This window comes from Quercus lobata, chromosome 7 (genome assembly GCF_001633185.2).
Source record: "Quercus lobata isolate SW786 chromosome 7, ValleyOak3.0 Primary Assembly, whole genome shotgun sequence".
NCBI lineage: Eukaryota > Viridiplantae > Streptophyta > Magnoliopsida > Fagales > Fagaceae > Quercus > Quercus lobata.
In genome coordinates this window covers 14,147,912-14,162,962 of record NC_044910.1, presented here as the reverse complement: position 1 = coordinate 14,162,962, position 15,051 = coordinate 14,147,912, and the positions used below count along the sequence as shown (strand labels likewise).

Here is a 15,051-nt window from a genome sequence, read left to right as displayed (position 1 = left end):
TTTTATAAAACTAACACAATCAGTAAAGAGTTTGGCTATGGTTTGACAAATCTGACAAATATATATATATTTTAAATCTATGACATTGGGGCAGGTTTTTAATTTAGAATGTCAGGTGAAACTGGGAAAAAGTCTTTGCTTATGAAAAGAGGAAGAAGGATCTCCTTTTTACAGTGAAATTGGGCAAAAAGTCCTGCTTACGAGTTCCCCGATATATTATTGGCCATATTATCAAAAATTTAACAGAGAAGCCCATACGTGGGTCTCCTTTTTATTCCTCTTTCTCCAAAAGCAAAGGCCCATTTAACCAGAGTTGGATTTAGAAGATTCTCGCTCCACCCAAAGTAAAACTTTTCTTCTGAAAATGTGAACACGATACGGTTCTCTCTAGATTTGCTGACATGAAAACAACACCACAAAATACTATATTTATAACACTTTCACAATAAAGTTTAAATGACAGGTTATTACAATTTGTTACGGGTAAATAAAAAAAGTAATTTAAGTAGTGAATTCAAATTAGAACGAACAACAACTTATTACCTATAATTTGTTGTGAAAATGTTGTAAAGGGTAAACGTAGCACTTCTTATCATGAGAATGCTTTGGAAAATTCAAGACCAATTGGAGGGAGTGGTCTCCTTGGGGACATAGAGGGAAAGTGTGTACAAGCCTTCTCCCTTAACTTAGAAATAACCATGAGTAATCATGCGTATTATAGGCAACCAATTATGGTCTCCAAATTGCTTGGAGCATAATATTGAAACGTTATTTTAGAATTATTGGGGTTACATTTCTCACCTGGCTATGAAATTTTGAATTTTTGATTGGCTTGGCTTTTAGACACATCTTCAACTCAGGGAAGTTGAGCCTGTTACTTGCATCAACACAAGAAGTAAAAAAGCTAGTTACACTCTTAGAATTGCACTTGAGTAAGCAAAATTGCAAAAGAGGAGGTAGAAGCAATTTCGTTTTGGCTCCCTATTTTTTTTACCTAAGTATTTAAAAAGGCTCATATATGTATAAAATAAAAAGCATATTAACAAAAATCATACTACTACATTAGTAGTATAATTCGTTTATGTTCCCCTATAACTACTCTAATTTGGAATTGTAGGGAATCGGTTAAACACTGTAGGTTGGTCCCCAACAAGGTTGACCAATAGAAAAAGTACACAATAGACATCTACTAAAAATATTTAAGGACCGTTTGGTAGGACATTTCAAACATCCATTTTTAGTTTTTTAACAATATTACACACATTTTCACATACTTTTTCACTCACACGTATTTTAAAAAACTATAAACAACACTACTCAAACTCCTCTACCAAACGAGCCCTTAGTGTCCCTTCTTTTTTGTATTTTCATTTTTTACCGGTTTAGTTAGCAAGTGCCTTTGTGCACTTGTTAACGAAGCTTCAAAATGGTTCCACTTGTATTGCACTTGTTAACGAAGCTTCAAATATTGGAAAATAAAAGAAGCAAATAAAAATATGATTTTTAGTTGAAAGTAACTCAACTTTTTATAAAAAGTGGCTTTAACTACATTATAAAATTCTATCTTAACGAGTGTAAAAGGCACTCGTTAACTAATCAATTTTTTTGTTAGGACTTTAGGGACGTGTGTTTAAATAGATATGTAATACAATTACCTTTTGAATGAACTTTTGGGCTAAATTTAGTTAAATAAACATCTCTCGTGTAAGTTCCATGATCCGTACTTCCTTTAAATGATATATCAGTATGTTGATTCTTTCTCACAAACGCGAGGTGCGCAATACTTCACCTCCTTGAAGGCGGTTTTAGACTCATTGCCAACGTAAGCCTAGGAATACACAGAGCCTCTTAAAAAGAGGTGAAGGAGTTGACACCTGGTTATAGGTCCAGGAACTAAAACATTACTCCATGAAGGTCTACCTACCAGACAAAGTCTAGAGTTTGGGTACAGGATGTGAAGAGATTAGGCACCCCAAGCCTACCTAGTCATAGTTGGCCTTAGGGGTGTCCACTCAACTCGGAAACCCGACCAACTTATCGAACCCGCCCGAAACCAAACCGCCACCACTCAAACTGACCAATCCAACGGTCAGCGGCGGGTTGCCACCCACAGAACTCGATACCTTTAGGTCGGTTGGCGGGTTTCCTCCCCAAAAACTCGAGCCACCCCACTCGACCATAAAATCAACAAAATCTGGCAACATTCAAAGGTTTTCCGGCAAAAATTTACAAATATTGACGATATTTTTGATTTTCTGACAAAGAGCTATTTGAAATCCATTAGATCTGACGAGATCTCGTGAGATCTAGTCCAGATTCGATGGATCCGGCAAAATATTGGCACCAACGGCCAAACCTGAAACCTTATGGACCTGAATTGGACGATCTAACCATTATTACGGGTCGGTTTCAGTTTTGCTTTTCACTCACCCTAAAAATTCGAGTCGGGTATAAACCCGACCTGGCCCGACCCGTGGACACCCCTAACTGGCCTTCATATATCGTTACTGGATAGTGAATAAATGGTGTTTATCTAATGAGCCTATGTTGTTAAAACATATGTGGGATTTGTTATGAACATATGTCAATTAGAATTGGCTAATCCTTTGACAAAACACACTTTACTTATATTTTGGTAGATCTAGGATGGGTTTAGTACATCAAGGAACAAGAGTTCAAGTCTAGTATTGAAACCATGCAAATTTTTCTAAGAAACAAGTGAAGAAGTGTTGATTCATTAAAGCTCGACAAATAACCTATCTATCGAGGTCTCGATAGATAGCTCGACAGCTGTATCTATCGAGAATTATGAAATCAGAATTTTCAGATCTGATTTTCAGCCCATGCTGACATGTATGTGTAGAGTTTCTTTTCTCACAACCCTAAACATATATAAGGCTTATTTTAAAAGCCATCACATAAGAGAATATAAGGGGAACACATGAAAAAAGTGACCAAGTGCCTTATTCTCTCTCAAATAAGCTACTGCGTCTTAGGATTTTGTAACCAATTGCTTGTTAATCTTCATTGTTGATGAAGTGAAGAACTTTGCAGCCAATATCTTCTTCCAGTTGGTGTGATAATTACATATTGGGAGCCGTGCATCATTGGTTAGTCACGTACTTTGATACGTGCAAAAAGGGTGGCATTCATATATTGAAAAGTTCAGAGGTTCTGAATCGGTAGAAGGTTTCTGCTGTAAGTTCATCAACGAGGATTGTAAAATCTAGGGATAAATGTTTTGTACTAGATCTAAAACTTCTCTTTATTATAGTGAATTACTTTTCGGGAAAGTTTTCCCCTAGGTTTTTTACTATGAAACTAGTTTGTTTCATTGGTTTTCCTAAGTCATCATATCTTGTCTTATTTACTATTCCGCTGTGCATGATATTGACATGATATTGATGTTAGTTTGTTTTATCAAGGTTTATTCATAATAAATCTAATTAACAACTTAGGTTTAAAATTTGTTAATTCTATCAACTAGGGTCTAAATTTTCCAACATATGTGAACACGTATATACATTTGAGCCCTATAGTTCGTCTACGGGTCATGTGAGGCAAATAAACAAAAAGTAGGAGAAAGGTTCGTGTGAAGGACACTTAATCATGTAAAGGTCAATAGAAAGTATGAGCATATGACATTTGATCATGTGAATATGGAAGCGTGTGAATATGGGAGCATCTAAACATGTGAGCATTTAAGCATAAAGAAATGTAAACATTCGAGCATATGAGAATACAAGCATGCGATCAATCAAGCATGTGAATATGTGAGCATGTAATCATCAAAGCATGTGAGCATGAGGGCACACAGGTGTGCGAGCATGCACATGTGATCATCAAAACATCTAAGCATATGAGCATGAGGGCATACAAGCATGTGAGCATGTGAAACTACATGAGCATGTGAGCAACTAGACATAGAAATATGATCATCCAAGTGTGCACATGTGAATACAAGCAAAGGGTTGATGCGTAATGAGAATTAATGATTAAGTCTTATGAAGGAGTGACACTTAATTGGAGTGTAGCATTCACTAAATCTTGAATGTCTTTCCTTTGTTAAACTCAACATCAATTATTAAAAGTGCTCTTGATCTTTAAATGTGTTCTTGCCTTTTAATGCGCTCTTTAATCAATTGACTGTTATTGCCTTAAATATCTTTTTTTTTTTTTTTGAGGGGATCCTTAAATATCAAATTAGTTTGATTTCAAATAGCAAAGTATTTTAGGAAGGATCGTCAAATTAAATAAGTCATGGATTGCTTTGTCATTTCCTAATTATCCTTTAAATTCAATTCAACTATCTCTAATATATTAGACAATATGATCTATTGATTGTCAACTATTTTGGAATTAAACCCTTTTGTATTCATATGAACACGGGGGTTACAGGGTACACGAAAGGAAATGTTCTTTCACGACATCATTGGTGACGCTTTGCGTATAAAAAAAAAAAAAACAGAAGATGGAGATTTTTTTCACTGGCCAATCAGTCATCTGGATCTCTCTTTTAATTTCTCTTTAGCCGACTCCCAATATTTCACTGACTAATCAGTCATCTTGATCTCTCTTTTAATTTCTCATTATCCGAACTCCCAATATTTCACAAGCAGATACTGAATATTCTCCTGTCCACCAAGTGGTCGAAAACCAATCAATCTTTTTTTAAAACATTTTTGGCTTTTGCGTTCGGGGACTTATATGTTAAATTTTATAGAATTTTTCTGATGTTAAGAGTCTTCAAATTTTTTTTCTTTTTTATTAGTATTATTAATTTGATTAGGGAACTGTTATTTTCTCAATAAAAGATCCTAAAGTATAATTCTTAATACTGCCAATAAGGGGGAAAGAGACAACGAAAGGTAATTGGCTCCTATATCGTCACAGAATACGTTAAAATTGAATGACATGTAGTCGTGAACAAAATAAAAACAGCTAGTCAATTAGTCAATATCATTATACCATCTCTCCTAATAAGTAATAAAGATTTTTATATCTTTTCTCACTCTTCTATTAAAAGTAAACTCTTTTTTGCTGAGATCTATTAATGTAAACTCAAAAGATTAGCATCTTCTAAGATAACATGTGGCGGTCTTTTCACATCTATAGCGAGTAAGGTAGCTTTCCAATGCTTACGTTGTGGCATCTATCACCTTATGCAAAACGATGGGGTTCCTTGTTTTGCAAAATATTCGATCTGTGAACGGTCTGACAACGACTCATAAGAGTGGCTCTACAACAACCTTTTCCTTTTTTTTTCTTTTTTTCACAACTTTGTCATAATTTCGATGTAGAAAATTATAAGCAAAAGTAATCTCGTGTTATATTTACATGGATTTACAATTTTTTTTTCTATACCACTACTGTATCGAAATTGTGGCAAAAATAATTGTAGTCCTAGATTTTCACGACTCGAAGTACTGCTGTCCATATATCACGGAGGTCTGTTTGTCTAAATTATGACATGAAATGGTTAATAGAGAAATGCAACCAGATGGGATGCACCATGGCCACGGTCTTTTTCAAGGGTTTGTCGTTAGGGAAGTCATTTTTTGACTCATGACCCAAATTAAGTTCATAGTGCTATGATGGCAACATTTATTTTCAATTTTTGATCGACTTTATTAGGAAGAGACCAGTTCCATTTAGGCAAATTCTACCCGTCATTGGATCTTGGAAAAGATGGACCGGGGAGGGAAAAAAAAATAGTTTCAAAAGGGTTATGCAGCCAGGATTTATCAAAGTCTATCTAAAATGACAGTAGTGGATTCCTCATCATAAAGTTAAGAAGAACTTAATTTCCCGTCATTTCCTTCTAGTGTTTCCAAAGACTAATCCTAATTGAAGTTTCTCGTAGCAAGTTCTAATAATAGACATCTCCAACACATCCAGATTATGCTAAAGTTACTTTTTGTCTTTGAAAAAAAAAAAATGTAAATAAAGTAACAACAAATAAATTAGCCAAATGCATACTCTATATTTAATGGGGGGATGCAGTTATAATTTATAAGGTTAAATGTTCTTTCACATTTTTAGATGCAAAATGTTTCACACAATGTCTGTATTTTTATACCAAGTATTCACATTTTACACAATATATGAAAGAATGTGGATTTGATGTGAAAGAATATAGATACTGTTGGATGTAAAATAATCAAAACACAATTTATAATACAGTCACTGGTGCCAAAGGTACAAGAGTTCTAAGTGAGATTATCTTGTTGGTTTGGCTTAGGTGATTTAATACTTTGAATTAAGTATGAAGATTCTCTTCTTGGTTTGATTTGAAATTTAGGGAAAAAATAATCAAAACAAAACGATTAGGTGTTCGTGCATATCGTTTGGATTTAAACTCTTCTATCCATGCATGCATTTTGATTAGGTGTCTTTTAAGAGTGTCATCTCAATTCGAAATGACTTAATTTTATAGATCTATAATTTGAAATTTTAGAGAGAAAAATCAAAATTATTTCAAACTTTAAGATGTAAATTACAGTTTAGTTGAACTAATATCTTACATGGCTTTAATAAGGGTTAAAAGTTAAGACGTTGTAGTTTTGAATGAAAAAATGACATCATTTTGAACTTAGTTGGCACTCGACAACACTTCAATATGGTGCATTGACGAAAGGACTTATTTTCAAACGATACAAAAGTTAGGGATACGAATCCAAGTTTTAAAACTTTATGGGACAAAATCAAATTTACCTCAAAATTTAAGGGTAGTCAACAAGGTCAACTTCAATTTGAGTGCTGACACAACCAATACCAATGTTTTAAATTTTATTCTGCTCTAGCCAAAATATTCTATTTCGTTTCATAAATCGATAGACTAAATCCTCTATTTCATCTTAGTCAAAATTTTGGCTTATATCAACCGTTTTGACAGAATTCCGGCATTTTAAGAAAGAATTTGCATTTTTGGATCAAAATTGATTTTGTGGGCTTTCTTACAAATTTTTTCAAAGAAAAATGCTCACTTTCATGGGATTTTATGAACTTTTTCTGTTAGTTTAATTATGTATGAGATGTTTTTTCCAAAAAATAAATAAATTATGTAAGAGATTTTTATAATTATGACGATATTTTATGAACTTTTTTTTATTAAAAAAATTATTACATCTTTTTATGAATTTATGTTAGTTAGTAAAATAGAATTAATTATGAAATATGGACTTATTATATTATTTTGTTTATGAACGTTATATTATTATTATTATTATTATTGATACAGAAATATTCTATTCTGGTAACCTCTGAACAAAATTCAAAACTTTGACCAATACACGTGGGTGAAATGACCCACTATTGGGACATTTTGCCTTTCCGATTTTATCAATATATCAAAAGTGATTGACTCTTGTTTTTTGATGAACAGTGATTGACTCCTGTTATGTATTATATGAAAGACATTTTACATGATATTTGGTAAGTCAAGCCATGAAAAATGACAATGTATACATCCTTTAAATCAATTACATATATTTGATTGATTTCGGATCATTTGGTAGATGAAAAACTGTCCGATTTAAGAGTAAACAAAGTTTAAAGCAAGAATTAAACACTATTTCTTTTTCTTGATAAAGCACACAATTTTATTTTATTTTTTGAGATAGATAAATAGTGGGAATGCAAGATTTGAATTACAGAAATAAAACATCACAAAAAATGTTATTACCACTGGGTTAACATCACAAAAAATGCTATTATCATTGGGTTAGCACTTAAATGCCACTACTTGTACATTTATTGAATTAAATTTATCATTTTTTAATCTTAGAAAAACCTATCTATATTTTAGAGAAACAAATAAACACTCACACACAAAAGAGAGAGGAAATATGATTTTAACACAAAGGTATACCACTTTAACTTCACTTAAAAAAAAAAAAGGTATTTGATCTTGGAATCATTGGCCAATTCAATAAATTTCTCATAATTTTTTTTTTCTTTATTAGCTTACACTAACAATAACAGTTGATTATATTTAAAACTAGTCTCATCAATGTGTGTATATATATTGTTAAACGATTGGCACATCAATAAAAGATGTAATCTCATCTATATTGTAAATATTGTTAATCAATTCATATTTTTGTAGTTACGCATTCCGCAGCATATTAAGAATTATTGGATTGTAGCAAACTCAACTCTCAAATCGAGACTTAAGTCTGCCCATGCACTCAACTAACCCCATTAGAGGGCCAATTCTTTAGTTAGAACTTTTTGACTTGAGTAAACCCTTCGCACCTTTAACTTTAATATAAATTAGTTGAAGATGGATGAATTTCTTTTAATTAAATAATGAATGAATGACGCATCTCATCCTATCATGTTAGCATTGAATTTTATTTCAGTACCCCCCAGAAAGAGGCATTGTATTTTATTTATTAAAGGATAACATTAATTTACTAGGTAACTTGCACCACACACCAACTAGTTTAGCCAAATAATTTATTAATCTCTTCTCTACAAGGTTTGGCAAGTTGGTTTATTATAAATCATCACACCTACTATCTAGCAAACAAGCCAAGTCAAAATATATCAACATTGTGAATAAACCCCATATATAATAACTCAAGGAATTTTTTTATTCTTATATTTTTACCTAAATATCTTTAGGCTTTAGTCGTGACCAAGGATGCCGTTGAATACTATTATTTTGTTGAAAACTGAAAAAATAATAAAAATATAATTTTTGATTATTATTTACAAATAAAAATATTATTCATTTGTCTTAATGTGCTGTTTATGTTTCAAACGCTGAGATGCTAGTAAAAAAAGAAGAAGAAGAAGAAGAAGGGCAAAACGCTGAAACGTAATCCAAACGCTGCCCAAACAACCCACAGAACAAGAGAAAGAACATCTTGTCGACTCAAAAGTTATGGGTACCAATTTTGGGTGGGTTTGCTGTCAGCTCTAAATTGTGCCAACGATGCACAATGCCGCAAAATTCTGTGTCCTTAATAAAACTTGCCGACACATTGTCACTTCGGCTAGTTAAGGCCTAAGCATTAAAAAAAAAAAAAAAAAAAAAATGAAGAAGGTACTTCTGGAATGGTAGTACAACGTTGCGTGGAGGTTCACATTCCTCTTTTACAACCTTTGTCTTGGATTAGAAAGATCAAAGATCACATATAAAACAAGGCTGCTACACTATAGGTGTACAAATCATACAAAGTGCAAAAATACCTAATGCCTTAAAAAAGTTTTAAATTAAACAAAGAGCCATAACCCATAATCCATAATCCATAAGTAATCCATAATCCATAATAATATACCATATCACCATTACACCACTAATTAACAACGAAACTATGCTGCAACAACAACAAAAAAGAAAAAAAAAAGAGTTACTACCCAAACACGGTCTCCCCCAAATTATAAACAGATCCAACCACTGGGTCCTGGGTTAAAATTAAAATCTAAAAAAGAAAAAACCATATTCATAAGGGTAAGATAAAATTAAACAAAAAAATATGCTGGGAAGTATCACATGACTTTCCACGACTCGAGAGTGGGAAAGTTCGCGAATGTGTCAAAATCAAACCCACCACCGAAACTACCAATACCGGGACCATCAGAAACGTGACCCAGATTCGACCCAAAAGAAAGTGGCCCACCCGACCCACCAAGTCCAGTTCCAGCTCCTCCAGCTAAAGCCGCAGCTGAGTTGGATCCCACCACTTGCTGCTGATGATGGTCCAACAAAAACGCCGACGTATCGAGAGTCGGCAAGCAAGCTCCAACTCCTACTCCTCCTCCTGGTAACCGGTTACCGGGTCTCTGCGGCTCCGGCTTCAGTATAGGCACCATCGGAACCGACGACGCGTTACCGAATCTCACGCCGGTAACCTGTTGCACCATCTGGCGGAAATTCGCTGCGTCCGCCGTTATAAAAGTCGTCTGTGACCTCTTCGAAGCGCGCGATTTCCGTTTCGAAACCTTCCCTACACCTCCAGAAACCGGAATCGCGTTTCGCTGGCGTTTCGGTATCGGAGTCTCGGGATCCGAACCGCCCGATACGCCCGAAACTGTTGGAGTAGGCGACGTAGTCATGTCGGGCTTGATGAGGTTTAGCAACGGAGATAGCGTATCGGTTGCTGGATTCGCGCTCGAAATCGATTTCTGAAGAGCATCGGTGATCCATGTGTCTGCGAAAGAGTGACGGAAATTCCAAGATTCAATACTCGCCATGTTGTCAGCCATAAATGATTTTCTTTAGAAATGTTTTTAAAAGCTTTTGAAGGTAAACAATAATTTAAAACATTATCGTTTTTGGGTTGAATTTCGGCGGAGAAACTAATAAGTCTTCACAAAAACAAGAAAGAAGATGATGATGTGAGCTTAAGAAAGAAAGAGTTGAGTTGGGAAGTAAAAGTGAGTTGATAGTTGAGAGAAGAGGAAATGAGAGGGAAAGAGAAGAAGGGGGGAGAGGGGAGATAAATAGGGCGGTGAGAAGGAAGAAACCGCGTTGTATTCTTGGGGGACACGCGTCACACTTCCGTACTGGTTGTAAGCTAAGCAAAATGCTTAATAATACGTGGCACGTACTGTAGGTGCAGGGTAACTAAATACGACTAACCATGGTTTGTATTTTGGGGCGGGGTTTGACTGTTTGAACTTTGAAGTCATTTGAGAGAGAAAGGAAAGACTTGTGAATGAAGTACTGATAGTTACCTGCCAGCCATTATAATTTGTAAAATGTTTATTTATTTTTAAAATTTTAAACTTTGGTTATTTTATAAAAAAAAATGGTATAGAAGATTTGTATTCATTATGTATGTGTATATGTGCCATACAAACACTATTTCATTGTGTGTGACATACAATACCACTTTGTTGTGTATATCAATATAATTATACTTAATTATCGAAGGTGATTGATCTAGTTGTTATGAGCTCACTTTTAAGGGTTTGAAATGTGAAGGTCTCATGTTCGAATTCTACATTAAAAAATGTCTAGAAAATAACTATATACTCTCGGCTCATGCTCATTAGCGTTCTCGATAGAGCTGTCACTATAATTACGTTCAAGTAGAAGACGCCAACTTAACTAGCACACACTCATAGGTGTCGGGTTTTGTTTTAACTTTATTTACTAGTAGGGAATAGAATAATAATAGTAATACTCTATATATTTTTTTATATATAAGATAGAATTTATATTCTAGCCTAATCTAAATGTATATGTGTGTAAAACTCCCTTTTGGAGACTTAAACCTAACTCTTGCCCTCCAGATCCTACAAATATTTATACTTGTGAAGTGACCACTGCATTAAGGGTGCGTTCTGTATTTTTTTTTTTTATATATAAGATAGAATTTATATTCTAACCTAATCTAAATGTATATGTGTGTGAAAATTTTTTTTGGAGACTTAAACCTGACCCTTACCCTCTAGATCTTACAAATATTTATACTTGTGAAGTGATCATTATACTAAGAGTACACGGTATTGTAATACTATATAGTTAAACTATAAGTAATAAGTAAGTAGTAGCAGTAGCAGCTTGACGGTCAAGCCGCGTCGTTCGGCGTTCTCCTTTACGCGTAAGCTCGCTTCCCAATATCAGTCACTTTCTCCTCCCCTTCTCTCAATTATTATTAATTACAACATTATCTTTTTTGTTCTTTTTAAAAACCCCGCTTTTTTCAATTTAAACTCGCGCCGTTACCGTCACACCACTGCGAGTGAATGGATATTGATTCCCTCTTTTTAGACGACAATAGCCAATAGGAATGCTTTACATTTTTTATTTTTTGGGTTTTTACTTTTTACTAGACAATGAATTGCCTACATTAGCTAAAGTTTGTTTCATTATGTTGGACATTAGGACATAGGAGGCGGTTAAAAATTTATAATGAAAAAAAAATGTAATGTAGTATTTGAGGGGTTATTTGGTACATATATTTAAATATATATTTTCAGTTTTTAAATAATATTATATGTATTTTTACATAATTTTTTATCTACACGTACTTTTAAAAAATATAAACTACATTACTAAAATAACGTTACCAAACAGTCCTTAAAAAATGATATTTTTCTTTGTCTAAATAAAATTTAGTAATTCGATACTTCTATCCAAAAAATAAAATTGAGCAGTCACTTTATGAATGACATGGGAACTTTTAAGGGGAAAAAAAATGCTGCTTAAAAAGAGAAAAGTGGCACAAATAAAAAGATAAATTTATGATGTCATAAATATTCAAATTTGCTCTAATTAAGTTATAAATAATTAAATATATATAAAGCCATATGAAAAATTAGTTTTCATTTGTATAGCCATTTAACCTTACAAATAATTTAAGTTTACATTCCATAAATGTTTTAAGACTAATTCAATGGTACTGTAAACGAGTTGAATTAAGTATTAAAAACACATTTGCTCTTAATGACTCTACTCGGATTCTAAATATTGATCACATTTGCACTTATGCATAACACTTAAAACAAATAACCCACCGTGTCAATACTTATCAATGGTAAGTGTCTATTTGTACCATGAATTTCAAAATTTGTTAGATTTTCCATCTGTGGTCATTACTTCAACAAGTAAAAAATATATATGATAAAATTACCCAAATGAGCCAATGACTGTTTCTTTTTATTTTCTAGTAATTGAACATTCTTGGCAACTATTTTAATTTCCTTGTGAGGGAACTCGTTTACTTCAAAGCTTTGATATGCTTTACTTTCATAGAGCACATAAGTCAGCTTTTTACCTTCCCTCGCATTCCTGAAAAGACCATGTTTGTTGCTTCTTCTTCTTCTTCTTCCTATTCCTATGAGAGGGACATTTTGATTATACACATATCTAGTACTAATTTACTGTTATTTTTTTTTTCTCTAAGGAAGTCTCTATTTCCTACTTTACAGCTGTATGAGTACAATTATATATATTTTACCTTCTTTTTCACTAATCTTTATATATATATATATATATATTTTAATATTTGTGATCAAAACACGGAAGATTTTTAACACCGCTAATCTCATGCACAGTGTCTCGTCTGCACATTTTGACTTTAACCTCAACATTGTTGGTCACTCATCGAGTATTGGTATATTATTATGTACTATAAGTTCACTCAGTCTTAATTTTTTATTCATGAATAAAAAATGGTAGTGTTCAGTAATACTAGATTCATTGAAATGATGACACATATTAATTTTTAAATATATTTTACTATTAGATCGAATTTAGTGCCTGGACCTAATTCAGTTCCTTAATCCAAGGGCTGTCAATCTTTTGCTCGTGTGACCATAAATATTCTCCATCCATCATTGCTATATTATTTTGGACTACTTTGGCCGTATTTTATATGATTATATATCAATCTATATCAATGTAGTGTTTCGATAAAGGGAAAAAGAAAAACAAAAGAACTGTTGCTGATCACATGCTAAACAAAGGTTTGAGATTTGACGTTGAAAGCGTGTGGGCTCCATTCATTTTTCTAGCAAAGTGTTGTGATATGAATGAACTTCTCTTCATTTTTTGTGTACTTTGGATATGGTTTAAAGTTGAATGCGAAGTTGGTTGTGGATCTCTTGAAGAAGGATGAAGGGAATCCAAATGGTTTTGATGCGATTGTTACAGATTGTAAAGACGGGCTTAAGGAAATTCCTTTGGTCTAAATTCACCATTGTTATCGTGAAGTTAACAAATGTGCATATGTATTAGTTAAAAGAGATGCATTACTGCTTCAAGATTTTGTTGTTTTCTTAAACTCTAGCAGATGTTACACTTCTGCTTGGTCTAGACGTTGTTAGGGTTGGTTTTGATCGGTCTGTTCCTTCTTGTAATTCAGTTGTTTAGTTTCTAATGCAGCATCCTTTTTACCAAAAAAAAAGAAAAGAAAAAGAAAAAAAGAATGACCTCCCAACTATTCACACTCTTGCACGTAAACAACCCCTCCCCATCTTGTATAAAACTTTCAAGGAGAATTTTTAAACCAAAATCTCACCATTTAGTCATTATAAATTTTCTAAAATAATTTACTAAATTTGGGAAAAAATATGAAATTATTCTATAATTCAAAAAATTAAAAAAATTAAAATTTTTTTATTATTTTTTTAAAAAAATTATCAATTAAACTAACTACCATTCACATACACACTCGAGTTAAAAACCACGATTATCCACAAAACTACAACTTTGAAGCAAAAAGTTACTATAGGGTTTGTTTGGATTGAACTTATTTTTGCTGAAACTGAAAACTGAAAACACTATAGCAAAATAATTTTTAAATGTGTAAATAGTATCGTAGGACCCATGAACAGTGAGTGAATAATGCATGAACTGTGCGTGAACAATGCATAAACAGTGTTTTTTTTCCTGAACAGTAAAATCACATGATTTTACTGTTCATGCGTAGAAAAAAAAGAAAAAAAAGAAAAAAAGAAGAAGACTGAAAACATAAACGCAAATTCAATGCAATCCAAACAGGTACATAGTGTAACTTGTTTGAAGCAAAAAGTTATCCTCACAATCGAAATTAACAATGGGTTGGATTATAGTGTAACTTTTGTGAGGTATATTTTTTCATAAGTTTACAGTTAGATCATTTGGTTTCTTTATATCCGACTAATAACACCGACTCCTATATCAAATTTTTACTTACAATTTTTTAAACTTTAAAAAGTTACAAGTCATATTGTAATGAGTATATTAAAAATTAAATAATTATTAATCTAATTATGAAAAATTTAAAATATTATAATAATAAATTTATTAGAGGAAATAGTATTTTTTAGAAAATTACAAAATGTATCTTGCCTCAGATTCATTATCAAAAAAAGTATAGATACTTTCTCCAAAAAAAAAAAAAAAGTATAGATAGGCAAAAACGTAGGTTGAAGTACAGTAAAGAAATTAAGCGAGATGGGACAAAAATGCGTGGCAAGTGTGAGATTGAAAAGAGAGCCAGCCAATCTATTTGTATATGTCGACTAAGGACATGCGAAATGGGGTTAGGTTGCATTGGAGTTGACATGTCTCCTCCTTTGCTTCTCGTAAATGCCCCGGCTGCCACATTC

At 32.9% G+C, this 15,051-nt stretch overlaps 1 protein-coding gene across 1 annotated transcript; it reads right to left on the bottom strand.

Annotated features, from left to right (window-relative positions):
• Positions 1-9,244: 9,244 nt before the first annotated feature.
• On the bottom strand, positions 9,245-10,433 carry LOC115951176 (calmodulin-binding protein 25-like). The gene has a single exon (XM_031068357.1). It carries the CDS (start codon positions 10,213-10,215, stop codon positions 9,499-9,501), a length of 717 nt encoding a protein of 238 aa, XP_030924217.1. The 5' UTR covers positions 10,216-10,433; the 3' UTR covers positions 9,245-9,498.
• Between the last annotated feature and the right edge of the window lie 4,618 nt (positions 10,434-15,051).

Bases quoted from the DNA above. Each gene is read 5' to 3' on its own strand.
- LOC115951176 (XM_031068357.1), bottom strand. From the start codon at position 10,215: ATGGCTGACAACATGGCGAGTATTGAATCTTGGAATTTCCGTCACTCT.